At 43.7% G+C, this 20,572-nt stretch overlaps 1 protein-coding gene across 3 annotated transcripts in view; it reads left to right on the top strand.

Moving 5' to 3' along the window:
* Nucleotides 1-892: 892 nt before the first annotated feature.
* Nucleotides 893-20,572, top strand: part of scaper (S-phase cyclin A-associated protein in the ER) — a 53,340-nt gene continuing 33,660 nt past the window's right edge. Inside the window, exons 1-19 of one of the 3 annotated variants that reach the window (XM_031858287.1) lie at nucleotides 893-1,207; nucleotides 5,276-5,393; nucleotides 6,477-6,553; nucleotides 7,476-7,673; nucleotides 10,123-10,223; nucleotides 10,643-10,759; nucleotides 11,324-11,451; nucleotides 11,559-11,845; nucleotides 12,379-12,720; nucleotides 14,028-14,195; nucleotides 14,294-14,360; nucleotides 14,460-14,577; nucleotides 14,912-15,023; nucleotides 15,413-15,553; nucleotides 15,867-16,022; nucleotides 16,127-16,269; nucleotides 16,393-16,474; nucleotides 16,564-16,716; nucleotides 17,817-17,924. In XM_031858287.1, coding sequence (XP_031714147.1) covers nucleotides 1,040-1,207; nucleotides 5,276-5,393; nucleotides 6,477-6,553; nucleotides 7,476-7,673; nucleotides 10,123-10,223; nucleotides 10,643-10,759; nucleotides 11,324-11,451; nucleotides 11,559-11,845; nucleotides 12,379-12,720; nucleotides 14,028-14,195; nucleotides 14,294-14,360; nucleotides 14,460-14,577; nucleotides 14,912-15,023; nucleotides 15,413-15,553; nucleotides 15,867-16,022; nucleotides 16,127-16,269; nucleotides 16,393-16,474; nucleotides 16,564-16,716; nucleotides 17,817-17,924 — 2,784 coding nt within the window. In that variant the 5' untranslated portion in view covers nucleotides 893-1,039. Of the gene's footprint in view, nucleotides 1,208-1,227; nucleotides 2,388-5,275; nucleotides 5,394-6,476; nucleotides 6,554-7,475; nucleotides 7,674-10,122; nucleotides 10,224-10,642; nucleotides 10,760-11,323; nucleotides 11,452-11,558; nucleotides 11,846-12,378; nucleotides 12,721-14,027; nucleotides 14,196-14,293; nucleotides 14,361-14,459; nucleotides 14,578-14,911; nucleotides 15,024-15,412; nucleotides 15,554-15,866; nucleotides 16,023-16,126; nucleotides 16,270-16,392; nucleotides 16,475-16,563; nucleotides 16,717-17,816; nucleotides 17,925-20,572 lie in introns of those variants that run through there. The other 2 variants (XM_031858297.1, XM_031858306.1) reach the window with 2 other exon arrangements.

The raw sequence follows: 20,572 nt of genomic DNA, 5'->3' as shown, positions 1-20,572 counted from the left end.
GGCCGAAAAGATGATCCGGGCCTGTTTCACGGTAAGGAGTTATGTGAATGACATTGTTAAGTACGTGTACAGATAGGGCCAGACAAAAGAAAATGCTGACGCTGAGAGTTTGTCTCGGAATTATAATATTTAGTCACTTTTGGGTGTTGGATTGCTAGATATACTCTTTCCTTGGGAAGTTTTTACTCTCATACAGCGTTTCTCAAACCAAGTTTTCTGTGTACATTTTGGCAGTCCTACATTTAAAATGGAATATAATAATACAAATTAACACATATATACATATACAAATTTAGAGGAAGGCCTGATAGACATGCATCTAACTGAGCGCAACACAGTGATTAAGCAAACATAAGCTATGTACAGTCAAGTAGATGAATTAATAGACACACATATTACACAAATATTTTACGTAGTCATATCTTATGCATATTCATTTTATGTTCTCTGTAATATTGTAACATTTTAATATGATATAGGTGGAGGCTTCAAATAAGCCCAGTTGGCTTTTTTTCTCTTCCTGCACTGTGATATTAATTTATCTCTGTTAAGTTTGTTTATTTTTATTTTATTGTTTGAATTATGCAAAATAAATAAACTACGAAAAAAACACAGAGATAAACAAACAACATCATTTAAACAAAATAAAGGTGTGCTTACAAAGGCTTTTGTTTTGAAGGCAGGTTCCCTTTTCCGGTCTGTAGATGCTTGACACACACGCGCAATCAAACAAACGTCCCGCCCGATCTTCAGTCTTCATGGTTGCCATGGTAGGCAGTTTGAAGTCCCGCCCCTTAACCTAAGCTATACTGCACGCGATTGGCTGGCGCATATGTTGTGTCGCTGTTACAGCGATGTCATTGGATAACCCCATTGTCAGTCAACACGTGACCTTAACAGACTTCCTGCTGTGTTAGGTTGTCCTCTCTGTCATGTTTTTATCTGACATGTTATTCCATCAACTCTGACAACAAGACAACCGTGTCCGTAGACTCGTATTTCTCACCGACTAATAAGCGTTGAACATACTGCGTGGTCGATGTCCAAAGACAACCGCCATGATGGAAGACGGCGTGGAGCTGGGCAGCACCGCCTCGGCCCTAGAGCTAGCCAAGGTGGGGACGGGAGGGAGAGGTCTGGTAGCAACAGCTCAGGCTCTTCGCATGGAGGAAGCAAAAGCAAGAATACATCCATAACCGCTCTGAAGGTTCGTATTGACATCCTAGCTGGTTGCTAACAGCCACAATATGGCTGCTAATTTAGTCAAGAGCATGACAATCCCAATGCACTGCTAGCTAGCTTGAGCTAGGTGATTTGGATAATTGAGAATGGGTTCACTCAGCTGACGGGTGCAGCAGGAAATAAACATTTTAGAGACATCTGTGTGATGTAGTCAGCCCTTGTGGTCCCCTTCCACCAGCACCAACTTGTGCAATTTTTACTAAATGATGATAAATGGCCCTGTGAGATGTGTGAGAACATGCTAATGCATCATGGGATGTGTGTGTACATGTGTGTTGTCTTATCGTCAGTATAACATAAATGTGACGACAGGGCAGCACAGGAGTAATTGTGATAAGTCTGTACCAGGTCACCTTGCTTATCCTGCTGTCCCCGTTTATCCCAACATCCTCTTGCACACTTTGTAAGTTTGCATCATTTGTAGGCGGTCAAACCGCATGGGCCTGTGTGTTTTGTCCCCCCAAGCAGCCTATGAATTATTGGATGCCTAGTCCAATCAGATCCAGAGCATCGCCCTGTGAGGCTAATGCCTGGCCAGGTTTGCGTTAGCACACACACACTGTCTCTGAGCCTGCAGCGATACTCTCATCACTGGCAACACAGGATGGGGGGGGCAGAGCAGCAGGCTGGCTGTGTGCACATGACTGCGCAGCGTTGTGGCAGAAGAAGAGTGAGAGATGAGAGAGAGAGAGAGAGAGAGAGAGAGAGAGAGAGCGAGAGCGAGTGGGGGCTCTGATGCAGAGGAGAGAAGCTGTAAATATAGGAAGCTACATGCAGTGGAGAGCAGAAGAGAGTGGCAAGCAGACAGACAGCGGCGGGCAGAGTCGGGCCTAAGAAATGGTTGCTAACTCAGCAGAGCACTGAGGGCTCAGGCTAAGATTACAGACAAAGTGGACTGGCGGACCGCTGAGCACTTGTCCCTCTCAATTGCCACTGGGAGAGGAGTTGACACAGCTGGGCAAGTTGCTATAGCAGTGTGGACTAAACAGTAGGAGTCTATTTTTGGTCCTGCTGTCAGATGACGATGTCACTTTGCACAAGTGGCGGGGCTGGTGTGGGGCAACAGGTTGCCTGAAGTGGGCTGCAAAAATATGTCAGGGGTGGATAAGGACGAGGAACCTGCTTACAGACTGTACTTCTATTCTGTATGTATCCTCTTATCTTTTTAATTTTTTTATCTGTGTTTCTCCTCATGAGCAACATCTCCCCCACTGTCTTGCTACTTGCATCTGTTGGTAAACCTTCCCTGTCAAAAAGGGAAACCCTACACTTGCCCCTTACTCAGCACAGGCTAGAAAATAAGCGCACTCTGGTGCTTGGCGAAGGAGTGCCTTAGCCAGAGAATTAAACAAAGTTATGCTCCAACAATGTATTTTTCTACAGTGTAGCCCAGGAGACAGCTTGTTTACAGCTGGTTAAGTGGATCAAGAGAATGTTGCTGTTGGCCTATTTTTTGTTTTTGGCCTCAGGCTGCTGCACATAGTTCGCCAGCCATCGGTTGTAAGTAGGTACGGTTTTCCCACAACATTCATCTGTCATCAAACGGCTGCCAAACCCAGTAACCGCAGAGTAAATATTTACAGAAAGTAGCTGGGAGCTGTTGCATTGATGCTGACCTACGTCACTAGTTCCTGCTCCTTTTTTTGATTGGCCTGTGTTCTTTGATGTTCCTTTATCTCTTTGCAGTCCCTTTTCTACATGGCCGAATAAAGCCACTCGACGTGTAAAGAATTTTGCTCACCAAAAGTAGGTCAGCTGGGTATCTCCCTTCGGGACATTAAATAGCATCAGACCAATACACGCGTGCTGTTTCTGCATGTGTAACGCCTAATGAGCCATGCTCACATTTACTGGCAGTGAACGATGGTCTGCAAAGGTTGTTACATGTTACGTAAAATAAATCACTTTTTTTGTTGTCAAATCCTTGGATAAGACATAAACTGTATCTCTCTTCTTTTCAATTACGAGTGTGTTCCAAGAGGAATGATTTATCTGTATATTTGTGGTCGTGAGAGACAGCCGGGAAAAGACAAAGAACAGTTTGTTCAGTGACTCATTTGCTGTTATGAGGAGAACTGGCTCTCGGTTTTTGTGTTGGCTTCAGGTAACAATGCATTTCAAGTCTGAAGCCACATGTTATAGATGTCCGACCAAAATACAGTTTGCTCAGGACTTTAGTCAACATTAGAGTAAAGGATTTATGAACAATACAGAGCAGGCTGCTGGAAGTGAAAGATCCAGAACGATCAGCCTCTAGCTACAAGCTTTTGTGTAGTTTTATAACCAGATGGCCAGAAGTCAGAACATTTAAATGTGAGATTTAAATAGGCGAAATATACCATATTATACTAGACTGTTGGGTACACTGTGTACTTTTGTCTTTTGTTATTTCATTTAGAAAATGGAGTTGCTTAACAGATTTGGTCTCTGACTGCATCAATGACTGTTGTGTGACAGACTGTTTGTCAGTGAGACGGGGTGCAGAGAGTTGTCGATGCTCACAGGACGTCTTCATTTTCCAAACTCAAAGGATGTGATGATGAGTGATTTATTTTGCTTCACACAGAGTGTCCGCTTCACCCCGAGGTTACAGTCATGTTTACTGATGCATAGTCAATGTGTAGGTCAACCATGATGCATGCTGGGAACACAGCGGGTTCAGAGCTCCCGCCTCCAGCTGTTTCTTGTCACAGTCTGTGCCTTTAAATGAGTGTGTGCACTGTTGAGCCTACCTTTGCTCACATCCACACACCAGGGCTGGGACAAATTATTGAAACGTCATAGTGCGATACTCTCTTGTGGTGCTGAGTATTGCTACTTTACATCGACTAGAAGGATTAGGGATTTGATACAGTCCTTTTTTGATCTTTTGATACATTTTTAACATTCTGTTAAACTGATTTTGCAGTTAACGTGCGTTTTTGTGGCATTTATGTCTGTTTTAGATTTGAATCATGTGTTTATATGCACACAGTTTGATGTCAGTTATGTTTTAAAATTCATAATGCTTTGAACAAATGCAGAATACAATGGACTTGCTTGTTTATAAACACATTTGAGCATATTCAGGGCTATAATAACACACTAGACTATACTTTAAGCGCTGTACAAAAATAGAGTGCACGGTGTTAAAACGGAGGTAACCATAGCAACACTAGCTATGCTTCAGGCTGTGTTACTGGTTAGCTCGCCGCTGAAACTATTTGGTGACTAGTCCGTCTCTTAATTCATCCCAACGTCCCTACCCTGTCTGTGGCATCTTTAAAAACACATCACAAGTACGTGGTTTGTACAACCGGGCACAGCTGTTTTGTTGTTTTGAGCAATTGTTCCGATTGCAGGCGTTGGTGTCGGCCGGTTTGTTGGGGACTATTTTCAGCTGCTGGTGAATATTTGCTCCCAAAAGTATGTGAGATTGCCTCAAAACGCTCCAGTGCCAAGCTTCTCCATGATGGCACGTTGATGTTTTATTTAATAGTTTCTTTGACAACAATGGAGCTCTATAGCACACAGGAATAAGATGCAGTACAGCAGGCTTTCTCTAATGGCTTTAACCTACATGTTGATTATCACCTGACTGATCTTTTTAAACTGACTGCAAACCAAAGATGCATTATTGTGAATGTCGGGGGATCTTGTGTTTGTCATGCAGTACATCATGTTTTTGTTAACATTTTAAAGAATTCAGGTATACATAATACAAAATCACAATATAATATACAAAATATAAAAACCGCCATCCCATTTCCCCGCCCTCTGGTCTCCTATTCATCCTGTCAGTCCATCCCACCTCCCCGTCCACACCCGACTATAGTAATGATGATGGCAGAAGGAAAAAAACGTACAAAAAGAGAGAGAAAGAATCATACATACACCAACACACATTGATCCACACATTGTTGCACTATGAGTCATTTCAGTTTGTTATCCCAGTGACCGTACTGAAATAAGATATAAATGTACATCTACTCTCTTCTCTGTTTATGATCACATTTCATGACTCATGTTGTGCTGCTCTACTCTTCCCTTGCAGGCATCTTTTCAGCGCTCCAACAGCCATGACAAGGTGAGGAAGATCGTCGCCGAAGAAGGCCGCGCCGCTCGAAACCTCATCGCCTGGAGTGTTCCTCTGGAGAACAAAGAGGAGGAAGGTTAGTAGCTGCACGCCAGACGCACTTTCTACGCATGCCAATGTGCTGCTATTCTGCTTTTGTTGCAGGTTTCACATTAATGCCATATTAACAGCACAAGTAAATGGAGTATGACATTTGTGTTGTCCAGGTCCTCATTGTGCGGTGGTGAGTGTTGCAGCTCGTGTTTGCTTTAGGTGATTTGATTTCCCATATCTTTGGGACAGTGGGAGGTGTTCAGTCATTTATTTGCAGTATTCCAGTGAACTCAATGCTCATTTCTCATCTCAAGGCTAGACTGATGAGTGAAGGAGTGTTGAAAATCTCTTAAGTGGTTTCAAGCTCACACTGACACCTGGTCCCTCGTTATGTCGAAGAGCATAATTTTGGTGGCACAGTTCACTGCTTTGCTGTGGTTCACGGTGTAATAATAACAATATAATATTATGTAGTAGGCTTTGAATTGTTTACACAGTACTCTAATCTTTGGAATCCTGAAATGTCAAAGAAAAACCACTGGTAAGATGTTGACAGTATTGTTTCCTGTATTGCATGTTAGTGCCACATCAAATTATCAAAGAAGGCTTCATTTAGACCAGCGTTCACCACAGCAAAGGTTATTTTACAGGCTCTTTACAGGGAAATTCTGTATAATGTAAGTTACATTCTCCTTTAAATGTAAATAAGAGTCACTGCTGACTGGTAGCTGTGGTAGTTTTTTATTATTATTCTGTTCTAAAATAAATTTGTCTTAATTTCTAAAGCTTGTGAGAGATGATTTCAAGTTACAGCAGTAGACTGCACGTCTTTTAAATCGGACTTCCACAGACTGGAACATATTAATGGACGACTGTCAAAGCAGCTGGATCCTCACTGAACATGTCCTGGGACATCATCTCTAGAAAAGATTGGGTACCCTTATTTTAGCCACCTAAAAAAAAAAGGTCCAACCATGAAAATAGTTTAAATAAACGGCATATTTAGAATATTTTCTAGCGCCTGACCTGATCATCTCACCTGAATACCTCCATAGCGATCATTTGAGATTGATTATTTCATCCGTTACTATACGCAGTACACGCCTACTTTTTCTCTTCCCCGTAGCAAAGTCCAAAAGCAACTCCAGTGGCAGCTCCAAGGCCCAGAGGATCAACGCTGCTCAGCAAAGGAACAAGAAACAGGTTTGTGTTTTATCTTCTTCCACTAGAGGGCACAATTCACCAAGCTAAGTGTTGGCCCAGTCCCAATGTACCCTAAAGCCTTAAGTCTTGAACCCTCAGGGACTCACTGAAGTCACCTGGTAAGTGGTTGAGTATGACAGACTGTATCTATTTATACAATTATATCATCTATTTATTCGTTTTTGTCAAAACAGCTTCAATGACAAAATGAAATATTTGATGAATCAATAAATAAATATCCTCTGATTCCATGTTTTTTTTTTTTTTTTTTGTTTCATCTTTAACCCTTAATGTTTCTGAGTAAATGTAATTTGCCAGGCTGAACACACCTGTGCCGTCCTTGGGATTGGGCCAGACTATTTATTTTTACCGCACACTGTAAGTGGATCTGTGACGTCATGAGACTTCCTGTTTTTGCTTTTGTAAGTCAGTCTTGGAAAAGCTGAGTTGACAAAGAAAAGGAGTAAAAAGGTGACCAATCCTAGTCTGCAATTGTATTGTGTTACGTGCCTAAATATTCCTTTGCTGCACCCAACAAAAATCAATCTCAACTCGGATCTCCTAATTTCATTTTAGGTGTTGTTGCGAAATTTGTAAAAAGATATGCGTCCAGTGAGCCAGATGTCTCACTGGACTAGTGAAATGTTATTTTAGCTTTTTTTCTTTTTCTTTTAGTCCCCTAAATTTATTGATGCTTTTTATTTTAATATTTAATACTTCCTGAAACCACTGGGATACTCTTTGGAGCCAACATTGCCACAAGGGAGTTCAAAAGTTATATAAAAGCTGAACCTCATGTCCCAACCAACAGGAAAAAAAAGTAATGTGCTTGCAATATATAAAAGCAACTACAGACTTGCATGACACTGCGATGAGTTTGTCATTGTTACCGCAATGTCTGGTCCACACTTTGTCTCCCCAGAATGCTGGAGTCGAAAATAAAGGCACGGCTGGTGTCTCGTCGGATAAGGGGCCAGAGAAGAGCCCCACCAAAGCCAGACAGCCCCGCAAGGTGGACTTGCGAGCGCGCTACTGGGCTTTCCTCTTCGACAACCTGCGTCGAGCTGTGGACGAGATTTACGTCACCTGTGAATCCGATCAGAGTGTCGTAGAATGCAAGGTTAGTCCGCTTTGAGGAGAGACAAAAAACACTGGCAGCTAGAAATGCAGATTCTAGTGTCAGGATGAGTGGGCTCATGATCTGTGGAGCCTGAAAGGTGTTGGGATTTATGAACACTAGAGGGGGACTTTGAGATCATAACACAACATCTCCCTCACAGCTCACATTCCTCTTGATTTCTGCTTTATGTCAGAGGGGCTCTCTGAAGGCTCGCTGCTGAAAGAATCATCACAGGACTCTCTCTTGGGCCCGGTGACAGACTGTAAACAATATTGCCCATGCACTGTGTTTTGTCGTCAGGCATTTGCTGAAATGGGGCTTGGCCATTGGTCAACATGTTGCACATCTAATCAACAGCATTCGTCTCCTTTCTGTGGAGTCGGTGTGTTTGTTTGGGTGCAGCCTTGAAGTGATACTGTGATGTTGCTTTGATACTGATGGTCCTGTGTTCTATTGATTCTTCTGCCATGCTGCATTACGCCGACCATGGTTCTGGTGACGTTCTGCGGTCAGTACCGGAGCCCAGTTCCCTGTGGTGCGGTTGGCTTGCTGTCAGTGCCACAGTGCAGCTCCCTGTGGTGTGATCAGGATGTTGCCAGTTGGCCTGTGTCAGACATCTGGCTGTTCCCCCTCACACCACTGTATGTCTCTCCACCCTAATGCTGTCTAATGGCCATGACGCTGGGTGCTGTTCATAAGCCCCTATCCCACCCAGCTCGGGCTTAATGGACACTGATAGATGATGGAGTCATCTGGAGGGGAAGCAGAGTGCTCTGATTACCCCCAGCCACAAACCCCCAGTGTAGCCGTGGGCAATCTGCATCATGTGCTCTCACATAAATTGCTAACAACTTTCCACCCGCAAACTTATGGACATAAACATAACCATTGTCAGGAAGTGATGCCTAATTCTCCATTTAGGCTATATTTTGTTGCATGAGAACCTCAGTGCTGATGTAATATGTTTTGCACACAGAATGATTCATATATGCTTATTAATAATGCCCAGCCCTCTTTAACCCAAGCCCCCAGGCCTGATTAGTTCCTATCAACTGTTCCTTCATCCCGTCTCTGATTTATTAGACGGATCACACAGACCCGGCTAGAGAGGTACTTGGCATTCCTGTTCGCTTGGAGGCAGATGAATGAATTTAATTCTTTTTAATTTATATAACCGTTTTAAGTAGACCGAAATAGGCTATTCTGGTCTTGAATGGTTTGACTTTAAAAAAATCAACCAATCAGAACTGTGAATAATTTACCAGCGGTCAGTCTGAACTCGGCTCTACCTGTTCCTTCTTGTTTCTGCGTGTGGACCATGAGCTTTTACTGCCCATCCTATTTTATGGCAATGCCGCTGGAAGGTTAAACATTTTGTCATTCCTTGTGAAATGTTATGCGAGGGTTGTATTTAGGTAAGTGTGCCTGTTAACATGCTGAAAGCCACTTTACGGTGCCTTCACTCATTGTTGCTTTCTGTCAGAGGAGCAGCAAACCTCTCTCTATCTCGGCCTTCATTACCAAATGAACACTGCGCCATGGTGGTGGTCTTTGCCTGTTAACCAGCTCTAATCAGCAGACCTGCTGCTGGACACATCTTTCACTGGCCTGACTTGTCTATTAACTAAAAGCACTGTGGAGCTTTACTCTCAATTACCACTCCCTTCACGCTCCCCATCAATCAGCTGTGTTCGTTTCATTAGAGCTCTGGGAAAAAGCTCCACGCGGCCCAACACTGAGTCACTGCAAGTACAGATGAAAGGCCTTTTCTAGAAGGAGTTTGCCTTCTCGGTTGTTTCTCAATCAAGCGTTTGTCTGTTTATTTGATTATCACACACGTAAGAGTTCTTAAAGTCCAGATAGTGAAAAATAACAAGAAATGGGACAGGAGATGTCAAGAAGCCACAGACTTTATAACGAACTCCCCCCTCAACATGAAAATCTATTATAGAAAAAAAAGCTATTACAATTCATACAGCAATAATTAAATGACAACATTTTGTCTTCGCTCATGAATATGTCTGCAACACTCCTGATCTAGCGATGAGGTCCCAGTCACTGATTTGCACTCTCAACAATCATTTCAAGGGCCACAGTTATTGGTTTTAGTTTTAAAAAAGTATCTATGATTTAATCAAACTGATCACAAGCTCTAAGTAGCAAATAATAACGAAGATAGAAAGCATCACTTTATGCTTACGTTATGCTTGAATTGTTTTAGACAAAACCACATTTTTTGAAAACATGGTTACATGACGACAAGTTTTGAATGTTTGGTTGCTGCATTTTATAGACACTGAAATGTAATTGTCTTGGTTTATGAAACAAAATTGACTTTGCCTTTTGAAATTAATGTCGTGCAACAAATGGTTTGTGCATCGCACCTTGTCTTCATGTTTGTGTTTGTAATCTCTGTCATTCTCCCTCCTGTTGTGACTGCTGTCTCTAGGAGGTGTTGATGATGTTGGACAACTACGTACGGGACTTCAAAGCTCTCATAGACTGGATCCAGCTCCAGGAGAAGTTGGAGAAAACAGATGCCCAGAACAGGTGATCTTCCCCTTTCTTTATCTCTCACTCTCAGTCACCTCCCGTTTTCAATCGCTCCCTGAGGTGAAACTGGAAGTGCCGGCGTCTGGTCCCTGGCTTTGAGTCGCAAACAGAACGGATCAATAGCCTTGGCTTTAATTCCAAGAGATCCATGAGTTTATTGGCTTCTCTCTAACACAGTGACCACTGCAACCGTAAATTGACTAAGAAATGAAATTCCCAGTGCTGCCTCCCCAATTTGTTCCCGTTAATCAATAGGACAACCTGAAACTTTTACATGCTCCGTTTATTGCGTAAATTGCTGCAAATAAATCAGCCATTTAACTGATTTGCCAAAGTGTGAGCCAAGTCTGTGCGTGTTTGGCGAATAGGAATCGTGATTAGTGTTGGTTATGTAATGTTTGCCACTTTTACTTCAGGCCCACGTCGTTAGCCTGGGAGGTGCGTAAGATGTCTCCAGGACGTCATGTGATGCCGAGCTCCTCAGCGGACAGAATGGTTCCTTCTCCAGGTGCACGTCGCGCCCTCACCTTTGGGTAAGCTCTCTTACTGTATTTCACCAAACCCCATTAGGCATTTGATCCATTTAAAGATCAACATGTTATTTGATTAAAATTGACTCCTAAGGCATTCTGCTATTAACCAATCAATATTTTAAATGTTTTTAAAGGGGTTAGAAGATGCAGACTACGTTATCTTACAATACAGACATTGATTCCTGACGGTGAAGCATTTGTTTAATGCAATTTGTCGAGTCTCTCACTCTTTGGCCGTGGAATCAGTGGAAGGTGTAGATGAAAGTGTCAGTTAAAGACTGCTGAGGCATCGGTTCAATATGTGCACTGCTCTGTAATCGGATGCTGCAGGAAATGGATATTGATCATAACGGAGGCCTGTTGTCCACTACAGTCCCGTGCTGCCTCAGAGTGGAGAGTGCTGGCGTGTTAGATAGACGCTGTCTTCAGACGGCTGAAGCCTCTCAGACAGGCTGCTGTAATATAATTGAAAATCAGACCTTCCCACAGCGAAAGCTTCATTGTCAGGTTCACATTTGTTTGTTCTCGTGTGTGTGTGTGTGTGTGTGTGTGTGTGTTATTCAGTGGTCCCCCACCTACACTGGCTGCAGCCCGGCTTTGCCACGCAGGCCCCAGCTGGGCGGACCGGGTGAAGTGTACTCAGTCCGTCCCGAGCTCCAGTCAGCAAACCAACGCCCCTGTAGAGAAACTGGGTAAGAATTCTCCTCTGCACAGACCCAGAATGCACTTTAAGAGAATGGAGAGCGCAGTAACGCGTCTTTTTATCCTTGACTGACACCGTACCTCTTGTGTTTCCCAGGTAAAAAGGATGCTGAGGGCTGGGAGACGGTCCAGCGAGGACGTACTGCCAAGCCCCGCTCTGCCGTCATAGTTTCCACGGTCAGCCCCGTCTTGGTTCATGTCCCCCCAAAGCAGGACAGCGTCAAGTGTGACCAGTCACTTCTGCCACCAAAGGAGGAGCAACAACTCCATCCTCTGTGTCCCTCGGACGAGGACACGACCCTGAAGGACGCTGAGCAGCCGGGCCCCGTGGAGCCCGACCCCCTGGACAAAGCTGGATGTCCAGAGAACGGGAACACGATTGAGGTACTGAGGTTCAGTACCTTGTGACGTCTTTCTCCCAGAGCGGTCCCTTGATATCAATTATTCACAAGGAGCAGAGTAACACTAGACTACTTTATCAGCCACATTTGTTTTTGTTTTGGGCTCCTTGGTATTCGTAGACAGACCGTCCAGACAGGCATATCAACTTTAAGGCGATTGATTGTACGCTGACATTTCAGAGGCAGAAAACCCATTTTCACTATCATGAAATAAATACTCTGTCGATGCCTCAAGACACACATGGTAAGAGTGTGTTACAGCCATCGGTTGATTTTTAAATACATTACATACGTTACATGGTCATTATTTCCAATCTATCAGTTTATTTAGATCATGATTGGATATTTAGGGCATGTCAGTACCAGCTTTCCTGCATGATTTGTGTTTTCAGCTATGTGTTGATTGGTTTAATATGTTTTGTTAAGTTTATTTTATGTTATTGCTCTCATGAATTGCTTGAAATCTGCATGTCTTTAATTGAGTGTGCGTGTGTTTGTGTGTGACTGTCGGTGCAGCCCCCAGCAGAGAGTGTAGAAGACTCGGTGCAGTGTGTCAACGCACCCTGTGAAGACGCGCCTCCCCCCATACCAGCTCCTACCCCTTCCCAAGCCCCAGAGCCCCCCCCATCCTCACCAACAGACATTACCTTGTCAGTCCCGGTCCTCCCTGCTCCGGCCCCCTCAACATCCCCAGACCTTCCCCAGACGGATGGGCTTGGTGCTCTGTTGGCCTTTGGGGACAGTGTGGCTGAGGGTGGCGTGTCGCAGGGCATGGCCACATCTGCTCCAGGACAGGCTGAGACTCCCGAGACAGCCGTGAAACTGGAGAGTGTGTTGGACCCCACAGAGCTTTCTACTGTGAGTGCTGAGAGATGGGAGGAGGGGAGGGAGGGAGGGAGGGGATCCCCAAGGGTACTTCACCGCCAAAACAAAGTCAATCTAAAGAAACCTCCAGTCCCAATGTGCAGGAAAGACTGCATAGCTCTGTGTAGTGTTGTTATAGCGCCTCTCACTGTGACGAATAGCTGTGAGCAGATCACTTTTGTACTTGAACATGTGTTCCCGGGGTATGGCCTGAATCTAATCTCTCAATTTGTTTTAGTTATTTTGGCCAAAATACCAAATTCTGTGCAAAAAATAATGCTGCGGCGCCCGGACTGATTTTCCAGTTTGTATTCAACCCAGCGTCTGATCTGAGGCAAGCACTGTCCACCTACATCAGGTGTTGTCGCTGTTATTAAGCGTCATGGAGTGTGCAAACAAAGTGCTCCGTATACTTAATCATGGATGACTACACCTTTAAATGGGATACTGTCAGATTTTGACAGTTTGTGAATTGAACTGGAATCTGCCGTGAAGGCTATTTGGCCTCAAATTTAACACCAGTCTCGTCTTTGACCTTGTACAGGCAATACCTGTGTGCTTAAGATTTAAATCCAGAACTTCTAAACCTTCCCATGCATACCTCGTATAAAAGACACATACTGTTGAGAAGGCTCTATAATTCATTTAGAGTAGTTGCTGCTCTGGAGTAGTCTCTGAGTCATTCGCTTATCATTGCCATGTCATGAAAACTCCCAAAATACTTTTACGGTTGAAGTAAACGGTTTCCTTGTGGCAAAACCATCAGTCTCCTCCTGTCACCATCGCTTCATCCTCACGGTAAATGTGCCCTGCATGACTCTTGAATGCTTCCTCACTTGTGATGATTGTGTGGTACAAACTGTGATTGGGTTGATATATGGTGTTCAGTGTTTAAACCAACTGCACAGAGGCTGAACTGTAGCATTACAGGTGCTGCACATTGAATATTATTCATTCAAATAGAAATATTTACCACATTTCTTTACTTAAGATATTTCATAATTTGTACTCCTTTACGAGAAAAATCGAAATGTCTGCTCTATTTTAGTTGGTGTGATATATATATACTGCATCATAATCAAAGGGGTTTCAATATTTTGTCAACATAATTGACCTATAGAGAGCGGCAGAAGTATTGAAACTGCTCTTTGGCATAATGTAAGCAATGATAGAAAACAGGCAAACTATATATATATATATATATATATATAAAAAAAAGTAATGTCTCAGCGGTCGTTTGTATGAACTCAACATGTGTGAAATGCTTTGTGTGTGAGCTGGTATCTGTCACATGTGTTCAGCCACAGTCCATGGCCGAGGTCTTGGCCAAAAAAGAGGAGCTTGCCGACCGACTGGAGAAAGCCAACGAGGAGGCGATTGCCAGCGCCATTGCTGAGGAGGAGCAGTTGACCAGAGAGATCCAGGCCGAGAACAACGACCTGGACACTGACAACGAAACAGACTTCTCTGTAAGATGAATCCTGCTCATTTATACTGTACATGTTTAGATTATTTTTATTTATTTATTTTATGTTGTATGTATCAACAACACATTTGTTTACCACAGGCTAGCATCGGCAACGGCGTTGGAGGTGTCAATATTGATTGGTGTGAAATGCTGGCGGATTATGACGGTATGGATGTCAACATCTGAATAAAAACTGAGCTCTCATTCTTTGTAATGGCAAACACGACACTGATCCGTTTGTTTTCCTTGCTCGTCTTTCCTGTAGCCCGTGAGCCATGGCGTCAGAGTACCTCATGGGGGGACATAGTAGAGGAAGAACCCGCTCGGCCTCCTGGACATGGAATCCACATGCACGAGAAATTGTCCTCACCATCACGCAAAAGGTGCAAAACAGTTTCTTTATGCCGTGATTGGTTGAGCACATCTGCCCCTTTTTCAACAGCTTCATTTGTTTCTAACACACGGACAGCATCCGCACAGTACAATTAGCTTCTCTGCTTGTTTAGCGCCCTCCTCGTTCACAATCCCCTCACCTTATTTTGACAAGGATTTAACCCAGCAGCCTGAGAGTCAAAGGCCCACTTACTGCATATGACCTCTTTATTTTTCGGTTACCACCCAGAACGTCTAAACAGGCCCTAGTGCCTATCAGAGTCTACGTCTGCCTTTGTTGATAAGGAGGTTGAGATGAATGATTTGTTTCCATGTTTGTGACAGAACCATTGCAGAGTCAAAGAAGAAACATGAGGAGAAACAGCTGAAGGCACAGCAGCTGAGGGACAAACTCCGGGAGGAAAAGACGCTCAAACTGCAGAAGCTCTTGGAGAGGGTGAGTACAACATGCCGAGTTGACGGAAAGCACCCTGAAGAAACTCTACGCAAGCTAAGCCCAGCCTGGCTCATAATGAGAGGTTTTGTCAGCACGCTGCCTGATAGAATCGCTAAATATTACAACCCCCTCAAGTCGCATCCAGGCCAGCTGGCCGCAGACAGTCATGAGAGAGACCCCTGGCCAAAATCAACAGCCTTTCATGAAGTTTGTTTTTGTTCTCAAGACCATGGCAAGATGAGTGAGACCTAGAATAAATCAGAATTAACCACATAAAACCATAAAGTGTTGTGTATTTGCATTAATCCCCATGTGCACACACTGCAACTGAAAGATTATGAATCCATTGTCTGTGTTGTCCTAGATAATGTACATAATTCTTTCTGCAGGAGAAGGAGGTGAGGAAATGGAAGGAGGAGTTGTTGGAGCAGCGTCGGAGGATGATGGACGAAAAGCTGTTACACGCAGAGTTAAAGCGAGAGGTTCAGCTCCAGGCGATTGTGAAGAAGGCTCAAGAAGAAGAGGCCAAGGTAGAGGAGGGAAATGCAGTAACTATATACATGTGACAGCTGAGGAATTTTCTAAATCAAGTGTAATGTAAAACATGAAATCTACAGCTTCAAATGTCTCTTTCATACATACACAATGTCCCTGAAAACAGAGTGATGTGGGTTGCTTGTGTAAGTTAGGTTGATTCTAGCTCAAAGAATTTTTCAACACTTACATTTAGGCTAGATACGCCTCTGTGTACATGTGTTTATGTTTATTTAAATATTATATACTGTGTGTGTGTGTGTGTGTTCATGTTCATATCCTCGGTAATAAGTATATGTGTCTGTACAGGTGAATGAAATCGCATTCATCAACACTCTGGAAGCCCAAAACAAGAGGCACGATGCCCTGGCCAAGTTAAATGAGTATGAGCAACGCCTCAACGAGCTGCAGGATGAGAGACAGCGGAGACAGGAGGAGAAGCAGGCCAGAGATGAGGCGGTGCAGGTGCTACAAGAATCAATACTTGATTTTGAAATGAATAATTGTACTTAAACGTAAATTTTCACATTTGGGTGCATCTTCAACAATATCTTCTGTTTCCTGTGTAGGAGCGTAAACGGGTCCTGGAAGCAGAGCGGCAGGCCCGGGTGGGGGAGCTGCTGGTGCGGAGGAAGGAGCAGGAGGCTCGTATTGAACAGCAGAAGCAGGAAAAAGAGAGAGCTCGAGAAGACGCAGCACGGGAAAGAGCCAGGTATGTATTCCCAAATCCCTTCAGTATGGAAGTATGTGTACACAGGTGGCTACTTTGATAAATGTGAGACTTGTATTTACATGTACAGTTGTTTCACACTGCTTTTCTATGTCGTATCTGAAGAGATCGAGAAGAGCGTCTGGCTGCTCTTAGTGCTGCTCAACAGGAGGCCATGGAGGAGCTGCAGAAGAAAATACAGCTGAAGGTACGTTTAAATCAGGACATTTCCATTTGGACTCCGTACAGGAATCCCAGTTTCCCACATGATCCTTGGTTTTCTGGTTTCTTCCGTAGCATGATGAGAGCAGCCGCAGGCATATGGAGCAAATCGAGCAGAGGAAGGAGAAGGCTGCTGAGCTCAGCAGCGGTCGACATGCTAACACAGACTACGCCCCCAAACTGACACCCTATGAGCGCAAGAAACAGTGCTCCCTGTGCTGTGTTATGGTATGTACAGTTTCATCCCGTCAGGGCTCATGTTGGTCTCCCTAACTTCTATACACTATGTTGCTAACACCACAACCTCCACGTCCTCAATACAACACAAAGTCCTGGTAACTTTCAAATGTACACATGGGTGTGAAGAAAAGAAGAAGGATGCATGCTGCAGCATAACCGCGATGTTAACTGGCAGACTGGTTGTACATAAAAATGCTGAGGAAGGTGATTCAGAGGATTTTTGGAAGAGGGCGCATTTAAATGAGGATTTAACCGCATTGATTAAACATGGACTCTTAAACAAAGATTTATTACTGGGCATGGTTATTCTTTTTCGAGTGTCAGGCAACAAATCCACAAGCAGACATATTTATCTCTGATGGACGGGCTTCCCCGGCAACAAGGGGGGGGGTGGGACACCTTGAGTCTTCAAACCAGCATCAGGTAAAGAGGAGGGTTGGGAGTCAAAGGGGGAAATCTTGTTAAAATGTTGGATGACCTTGGCCAGCATCTGACACCAGAGATCATGGATGGATCAGCAGCGAGCACTTCATTTAATGACATTGAACACAAACCATTTGAAATGGGCTGGTTTCCAGAGATGGCAGAACAACACTGCTTGCTATACACCTGACTTGTGTTGTGGCCATTTCTCAGACCTTTTATTTCATCTAGTCCACAACTCTCCTTTGGCAATATTTGACTGAGTTACAATGTAATCCAAGCTAATTATTATATTATTTTTGAAAAAGAAATAAGGCATTTTGAGGTCTTTTTTTTAATATATATTATGATCCCAGAAGAGAGTTGTTGTATTGAGTGGTTTCTACAGCTACACTCTGTCAACTAGTATTGTAAGAACAAGATAATGCATTCATGAAGGCATCTTATCTGTATCGCCAAGTTACACATAACATCACGTTTCCTCGCCTTAGTCTTTGCTTTAAACGGAGGTTCAGGAAAGACACAGGTCATGTCCCATTGGTAAAGAAAAGCCCATGTGGTATATTGTTTCACCAGAATCCCACGGGGCTCTGTTGACCCTTCCCTGCCTCTGTCTCCATTGTGTCCGCAGCAGTGACCTCTGACCACCGTGTTTGTGTTTGTAGATCACCTCAGAGGTGCACCTGTTCAGCCACACCAAGGGCAAGAGGCACCAACAGGCCGTGCGAGACAGTAGCAGCATCCAAGGACGGGAGCTCTCTGACGAGGAAGTGGTGCGTACACACACACACACACACACACACACACACACACACACCCCGCCAGGAACAAACGTCCACTCATCCTGTCAAAGATTACCGCTGCATGTGTCATGTTAAAAGACAAAGAGACACCGTAGTTGTCTTTTTATGACGTGGTCATTATTATTGTTTATGCATCCCCTTGTATACGGCCACGGCTCCGTCGCTGGCTTTGTGCGGTTACAAATGGGCCTTGAAATGTACACAGTTAGGGTTCAGTGATTCAGTGGAGGGGTGACATCACCCCCTCGTCTCCGGGCGTTTTTTTTTTTGTCACTAAGCGCTTCTCCATGGGAAGGCAGCTCGTTAACGCAAGGTAACCTCTCAGGCTGCAATATGAGATTGGCTTTTCAGCAGTGCTCATTGTGAGGCTGACAACTGTTGGTGCTATACGCAGCACCTTTGGCCCCAGCAGCTCCTTCATTCAAAGCTTTTTCCAGCGAGGAATAATTGATACCCCCCTCCTTCCTTTCCTCTAAATCATTTCCTTTACAAATGCAGGTCATTTTTTTTTTTCAGTTTGATAGTATGATAAACAAGGCACTTCACCGATATAGCACTATGAACAGTCCATATATGAGCATATACATTTGCAATGTGTCTCTTTCCATATGATATAGTTTTACCGATAACCATAATGTTGAGGCTTTACTGTTTTCCCAGCTTCTAAATTGTCTTTTTGTCAATACTTATCAGTCAAAGTTTAAGCCCTTGCTGAAAGTCGTCCTTGTCCTGTTCTGTATCCGGCTAAATCTAAATGTGAACAGTCTGTATTAAGTGTGTTGTTATTGGATTGGATTGTTAATCAGTGTAGCATCTCTAATAGATGATATTTAGATGTCCAGAACTACTATTTCTTTCTCTATGTGAAAGTATATTAAGCCGTCCGATAGATCTACGCCTGGAGACTTTGTTTAGATAGACTTATGTGGCTCCTTGTTATTTATATCAAAGCTCATTTTGGTGTCCACTATTTCATTTATACCACTGCCAGCTATTTTCCAGACTGCGGCTCCATAACTCTTCCGGCGATGAAAGATTTTTAATTAAAATGAAGACGGTTGGTTCAACTGTGCAGAGGTCACTCTATAGTTTTTCGGCAGAAGAAGCGAGCAGCAGATGCCCCGCGCCTTCATATTTGGTCACTTCCTCTCATTTTGACTTGTGAATTAAATTGGAAAAATACCAGAATTATCAACAGGGTGGGATCCATGTATGGGGAGGGAGCTTGAGAACTGCAATTGCTCTTTTCGTCCGCTATCTGTCCTGGTTTAATACGCTGCAGGTAATATTCAAGACGCATGGCTTCTGACATAAGGACTTTATTTATTGATCACCTTTAGACACGACAGCTAAAAAAAAAACGCTCTTCTGCTTGTCTATAGTGCTCAGTAAGCACGGCCAATAGAGGGTATGAGAGCTCCCAAAGGCACTGAATAGTGCTGAAGTTCTTGTCGTCAAAGCTGCGCTGATGGCCACAAATTGCGAACCTTGATGAAATATCCAGACTGCCAGCTGAAGCGAGCCTCTCCCCCCCAGACTGTTTTGAGATCTGACATTAGTCTAGTTATAGCAGTGAAGCTGCTGTTGAAAGAGAGAACCAGTGAATAGTTTTGAGGTTGTTTTTTTTTTTTTTGTCTTTGAGTGACTCGTCCCCTCCTTAAATGTCACTGATAGTATGCAGTTCAATACAAAAATGTCATGTAAACCACTGTCCTGATGGTAACTCAACACTGCGCATCTTATCTAGTAGCCGGCATGAAATACAGCTGTTTGTTTCACGCCAAATGGAAAGCCTACCTCTCAGGCCTTTGTGTGTGACAAAAGAGGCAGTGGATGAACATATCCCATGTAATCTGTATTTGTGTGGGAGCCTTTTGGATCTGTGTAGTCGGGGAAAGGGAGAGACGTGTAGAGCGGTATCGTATTCCTCCCACCAGAGGCAATCTGTGGTGTGGTAGCGATGCCCTCAGGCCAGCGTCTTTGCTGCTTTGTTACAACGGTTCAGTGGTTGGCACCTGTCTGTCATCGAGTCTGATTGTCTCAAACAACTTCTACCATTCTGTCTCACCTCCCAGCAACAGGAAATGGGATGTAGTCATTATATATTTATTTGCTCTCATAGTCGGTATCGTGGTCTCTATGTCAGCATTATACTATATTTGACAGCTTAATATTTCAGGTAGCCCTTTATGTGACAGGTGTGATTTTTGCAAAGATGCTTTGGATGTGTTACTGAGAAATTCCATTAAGTGAGTGGCTTGTGCACTGGATAGCCTCTCAGAGAGATTACTGAACAGCTGCCTCCCATGAGAGGGACCGCTACAGCCATGAGTCATGACTGACCTGTAGTATCCTGGAGGAGAGGGCAGAGGTGTGCGCACACACACACACACACACACTTCCTTCATATCAGCATCTTTCTCCCCCCTATTTTACTCTTGTTGCTTTTAGGCCCCAAAAAAGGACTAAAATAGTTCTTAAGTTAGTTACTTGATCTTAACTACTTGATAGAAATTAAAGCTCCGTAAGATGGTGCTTCAAATCTGACATATTTCTCCATAATATTGAATAAGCATTACTAAGTGCACAACAATAAAACTCTTATAAAATATATACAA

Source organism: Anarrhichthys ocellatus, unplaced genomic scaffold (assembly GCF_004355925.1).
Source record: "Anarrhichthys ocellatus isolate YVR2014 unplaced genomic scaffold, GSC_Weel_1.0 scaffold2, whole genome shotgun sequence".
Classification (NCBI taxonomy): Eukaryota; Metazoa; Chordata; class Actinopteri; order Perciformes; family Anarhichadidae; genus Anarrhichthys; species Anarrhichthys ocellatus.
The sequence above is the reverse complement of the archived record's forward strand: the minus strand, read 5'-3'. Positions and strand labels throughout refer to the sequence as shown.